The 5,598-nt window shown below is 48.7% G+C and overlaps 1 protein-coding gene across 1 annotated transcript; it reads right to left on the bottom strand.

Moving 5' to 3' along the window:
• Positions 1 to 709: 709 nt before the first annotated feature.
• Positions 710 to 3,112, bottom strand: LOC123141488 (L-type lectin-domain containing receptor kinase SIT2). The gene has a single exon (XM_044560614.1). It carries the CDS (start codon positions 3,110 to 3,112, stop codon positions 953 to 955), a length of 2,160 nt encoding a protein of 719 aa, XP_044416549.1. The 3' UTR covers positions 710 to 952.
• Between the last annotated feature and the right edge of the window lie 2,486 nt (positions 3,113 to 5,598).

Below are 5,598 nucleotides of genomic sequence, written 5' to 3'. Positions count from 1 at the left end.
ATATTGAAGAAGGCGGCCTTTAGTCTTTTATGACTTTGCTAGGTCATTGCTGATCAATATCCTCTTTGTGTGTGTGTGCGCGCGCGTGTGCTTGCGTGCTTGTCAGTGTGTTGGTTGTTTACATTCTATTAATTTAGAGGTCGGATGTATTCTCATTGTGTTTGTATCCTTGAGGCTTCTTTATATGTCAATAAAAGTGCTCTTTGTAAAAAAATATGTTTGTATTCTTGATGGATCTATATATGTAAATAAATTTTTGCGAGATCGTGTTCTTAATAGAAAAAAGGTCCCATTTTGCTAAACCTGAGTTGCCAAAAATTTCTTGGCGCCAGTCTCTTTTCCCTTCTTCTCGAGCAGGTGAGATGAGGAGGCCAGAGCTCGCCGGAGAAGAAGCAACCCTAGCATCTATCTTAGGAGTGAGGGGATGTAGATTCGCCGGGAAGCAGCAACCCACAATCTATCTTAGGGGTGGACGGTGCAAGGGATCACCGGAATTGTTCACGGTACATGCCTTAGAGGGATGGTCGGGGCGACGACCAGCATGGCGGTGGGGAAGGTTGAGGGGAGGAAGAGGCGGCGAGGTAGCGATAGCCGCCAGCTACAGGGGTGGAGGTAGGCGGTTAGGGCTGGGTTGGCCGGAGGATACGCGAGGAAGAAGAAGCTAGAGGTTGAAGATGAATAGTGCCCTGATCTATTTTCAGCCGTTGGATGAAGATCTGGTGGCCCTTGATCAAAGTGACTGTTTTCAGACATCTGACAAATAGACAGTCCCAAAAAGGTCATTACAATCTTTTATTTTCATCGCTTGCATTTGTGGATGTCAAACGACGTATACAAGACGATGCATGCTCCCTTGGCTATCTAAATTAAGAGAGGGCCGTGAATGCAACCGGTAATGCAAACTTAATTTGTCCAAACTGTCTGTTGGAAGGCAGAGGATATGTGCTATCACTCATGAGAGGACACAAGTCGTGGAAACGCTTGCTTTGGAAAACGAATACGATGACTGGATGTACGAGTCGAAACCCTCGTTCTGCATCATCGCAAGCGTATGAAAACTCATTTTGGTGGACATGAGCTGCGGCAGTGGCACCTCATTGCTGAGGTATTGCATTACTTGCCTCATGTTGGGTCTTGCGTTGACGAACGGATGCGAGCACGACAGACCTAGCTGGAGCACGAGGCACGCCTCGTCAATGTTGTAGTCACCTCGGAGCTTGGTGTCAACCGCATCGGCGAGCGACTCTCTACGCCAGTGCTCGAGCACCCAATCCACCAGCATAACCTGGTTACCACGCGGGTCTTGGAATATGGGCCTTCGCCCGCAGGTGACCTCGAGAAGGAAGGTCCCAAAGGCAAACACGTCGGTGAGGGGGCTTGCCTTGCTCGTGCGCCCCAGCTCCGGGGCTATGTACCCTATGGTGCCAACCACATGCGTGCTTTGCGGGTCGGTGCCATGGTCGTACAGCCTCGCCAGGCCGAAGTCACCCAGCCGGCCATTCATCTTGTCGTCGAGGAGCACGTTGCTTGCCTTGATGTCGCGGTGGACCACCACCCTCTCCCACTCCTCGTGGAGGTAGAGCAAGCCAGATGCAATCCCTTTGATGATTTGAAACCTCTGAGCCCAGTTGAGAGTCGGCTTGTCGTCCTGATGACCATATAGGTGCTTGTCAAGGCTCCCGTTGGGCATGTGCTCGTACACCAAAAGGAGCTCCCCCTTCCGCCGGCAATAGCCAAGCAACCGCACCAGGTTGCAGTGTTGCAGGCGTCCTAGGCTGACAACCTCTGCGATGAATTCCTTGACGCCCTGTCTGGAGTCATGCGACACCCTCTTCACTGCGATCTCCATATTACAATCTGGAAGCACGCCTCTGTAAACTCGCCCGAAACCCCCTACGCCGAGTAGGTTCTTGCTGTTAAATCCTTGGGTGGCGTGGTGTAGATCCTTGAACGGAAACCTGTGCGGCCCGAACTCGACCTCCCAATCTTCCCGTAGCTCGGTGTACCTTCGTCGCCTGCGCAACAGGAGAACGACGACGGTGCCCAGAGCGAGTACGACCGCTGCAGATGTTATTGGGAGGACGATCTGCAGGACCTTGGACCGAACCTTGGGGATCTCACGGGGCAACGTTGGCAGCTTGGCGATGTCCATGGCCGGAGCAGTAGTGCTGCCCATGCGGAAACTGCAGCCAAGCACGTAGTGCCGCGAGTCGAATGAGCCCGTCGCCGACGAGAACCCCACGTATGCGGTGCTCGTGATCACCGAAGATAAGTTGTAGGTGGCCGACATCAGTGGCCTGGCAGGTTTGGCCACGCCGAGCGGAGCCAAGGCCACGTTGATCCGATTAGTCCCCGCGTCGTAGTCGATCCACACTTGCATCGCCTCGTGGCTTATGAGCGTCAGGTTCTCGAAGCGCTCCTTGTCGCCGCCGACGTAGTAGCCGGCGTTGCTGGATTGCAGCGAGACGAGGCCGTTGATGTCAACGCCCACATGGTTGTCGTTGATGTCACGGAACTCGTCCTGCTGCAAGGTGTCCAGCTCGACGGCGAAGATGCGGTTGCTCTCGTGGCCGTTGTTCTGGACGTTGACAAGGCCCAGGTACTGGCTCGCCAGCGCGGTCGAGAAATCCGTGGTGGGAGCAACGACGAAGACGATACCGTGCGCGCTCATGTCGGGGTAGGCGGAGAGGATGCCGAACACGAACGAAGCGGCGAAGGAGCGCACCGTGCCGTTGGGTAGCTCACGGAAGCGGAGCGGAGTCGGGTGGAAGGCGTGGCCTTTCAACTGGAGCGAGCCGTTGGTCAGCTCGAGGAGGCCGCTTGGCGTGACCGTGGCCGAGCCGTCCAACGTGAGGCCGGCGCCGGCGAAGCCGGAGTACACAAACTGGTCGTCCACCAGGCTGGCTACGAGATCAAGTGCTCCTAGTCCTACGGCTCCGAGCAGGAGGAAGCAGATGAGCTTCATGCGAGACATGAGAGGGTTGTGTTGTACGTCGAGGCCAAGTTGTCGTGGCTGAACTGTACTACTCCTTTCTTCTCTTAACGCGGATGTGGTCTTTTTCTGCGGCACGGTGTGACGGCGTCCATCATATGCGGCTTGGAAGTACGACATGGTGGAATTATCTTCCTAACATTTTCTTTTGCGGCTAAATCTTCCTTATATACAATTAAAAAACAGATGTGACTAGATCTAAAGCCAACTCTCAGTTAAATGACAAAACATATAACAAAATAAAATAAAATTATACACATGTCTCCACATAAGATCTTACAAATATAGCATCGATTGACACTTCTTAAGTCTCAGTCGACTGAGATTTAGCAATCTCAATTAAAAAATACACGGTTTTGCTAATTGTTAGCTAGCTGAGGCTGAGATCTGTGCGTGTACAGCTTTTTTAGGTTCGTGTACATTTATCTCATTCTCCTGTCGTGTTTTTTTTCTTTTTTTGAGTGAGCAAAGCCAGACTGGGCATTTGTGTAGTAGTTTTTCTTTTTCATTGCCCTTTACAACAAGTTTGGACTTTACAGCGCTAAATCTCTTTTAGATCAAAATCACTAATTAACACTGAAAAAATAGCGCGCTATAGCGTCTTTAATAGCACGCTATAGAGTGTAGAGAATTGTTTCGCTAAATTAATTAATGTGCAATGTCTCGTCAATAGCACGCTATAACGCGCCAATAGCATATTTTCAGGGACGACGCTATGTTGTATAGCGCGCTATTTTTTCATTGCTAATTAAGGGGTATCCCTTGCAAAGATCACTTCCAAATTATAATAAATGGCGCATTGCATGTGCGCCACTTGTCGCAACTATGGAGTTTTCCTTTTTATTAGATTCGTTTATTCCAAATATTTGTCTCTTAAACCCTGCATCCAAATCGCGAAACGTTTTATCGTCGGATTTCTTGCACCAAGATCTTCGACACTGGAACCCATGCTAATAGGCTTTGACAAACTTTTTCTTAAAGAAAATCGAGAAACAAAAGTAAGAGGAAAAACAAGCCGGAAGCCAATTTTTTCTCACTTTTTCTATTTTTGAGAGACACAGTAGTGCCTTTCGCGGAAGCAAATTTATGCCTCTCGCAGAAGGAAAAACGTGATTTTTTTTCTCTTTTCGAAGAGGCATAACTGTGCCTCTCGTAGAAGCAAACCTGTGCCCCCACGATAAGCAAATGTGTGCCTCTAGTGGAAGAAAAACCGTGTTTTTTTCCCATGAGGCACTCGTGGAAGATAGGGATGGCAATGGGGACAATTCCCTATGGGGATACCTACAACATACCCATCCCCATCTATTCCCTATCATCCCATCCCCATCCCCGTTTACATGACTGGGGATGAAATTTCCCCATACCCATGCCCCACTGCGGAACGGGGCCCCATAAACAAATACTCATATACATAATATGATACCCTATAATCAACATACATAAATGGTGTTGTCCTTGTCCTGCTAATGCCTATCTAGGTCGTACTTACTTCTTGGTCATGGTGGCAGCTGAGGTGAGGATGTGAGATAGGTTTAAGGTTTTTTTCAGAGGTTTTTTTTTGTTTTCGCAAGTTTGTTTGGTTTTTTTCGACCGTGAACAGTAGGAAAGGCTCCTACTGTGTTAATATATTAAAATAACGGGCACTATACGGGGGTGAGTATTTACATGGGGGGAGGGGGGAGTGGATGCTTGATCACTTTGGATCAAGCAGAAAAGTAGCAAAATAAGATCTAAGGCTTAGGGTAGTGAGTTTACAAAGTTGAGTACAAAGGACTTGTGGTCCTCTTTGACCCTGTGTTGAAGGAGCTGAAAGTCTTTCTTGAATCTGCCTAACCAGGAGCTGAAGGAAGGATCTATAGCTCTGAAGTGTTTGTTGTTTCTTTCCTTCCAGATACTCCACGCTGCCACAGCAAATTTCTGTAGCATAGGTGTAGGGTGGGAGGCTTTCTGATCCTCAATGGCTTGAAGGCGACCAGAAAAAGGTTCCCAGTTTATGTCCAGAGCGTGCCAACAGTGCTTACTGAAGTTGCAAGTGAAGATCATGTGCTCAACTGTTTCTTCTATGTTAAGCCCACAAAGTAGACAATTATGATCATCTCCTATGTTGTAATGACGTCTCTTGAGCATATTACGGGTGTTGAGTCTGTCATTGAGTAAAAACCAAGCAAAAACTTTCAGCTTCATTGTGCATTTAGATCTCCAGAGCCATCGGAAGAAGAATTTGTAGTAATCCGTGGATTTAAAAGTAGTTTTGCCCCAAACGTAGTGCCAAACATCCGACGTGGCAGTCATTGGTTGTGTAGTGGCCGCAATTAATTGCAAGTTCCTGACCTCATCATGAGCCTGGGGAATAGTGGTAGATGAAAGGCCATTCCCAATGACGTGATCCCCAAGAAATCTCTCACAGAGACATCCTCGTTGACTGCATACGAGTAAGCCCGTGGGTGTGACTCCGAGAGTAATTGATCGGTACAGAGATCTTTCCAAAAGAGGGTTGTGGTTCCACAGACAATATTGACTCGAGAGATCCCGCGGAATTCTGGAGTTAGCTTGAGAACGTCTTTCCACCAAAATGACCCAATAGGATATGTGGCGTGTGGAATTTT

This window comes from Triticum aestivum, chromosome 6D (genome assembly GCF_018294505.1).
Source record: "Triticum aestivum cultivar Chinese Spring chromosome 6D, IWGSC CS RefSeq v2.1, whole genome shotgun sequence".
Taxonomy (NCBI): domain Eukaryota; kingdom Viridiplantae; phylum Streptophyta; class Magnoliopsida; order Poales; family Poaceae; genus Triticum; species Triticum aestivum.
The sequence above is the reverse complement of the archived record's forward strand: the minus strand, read 5'-3'. Positions and strand labels throughout refer to the sequence as shown.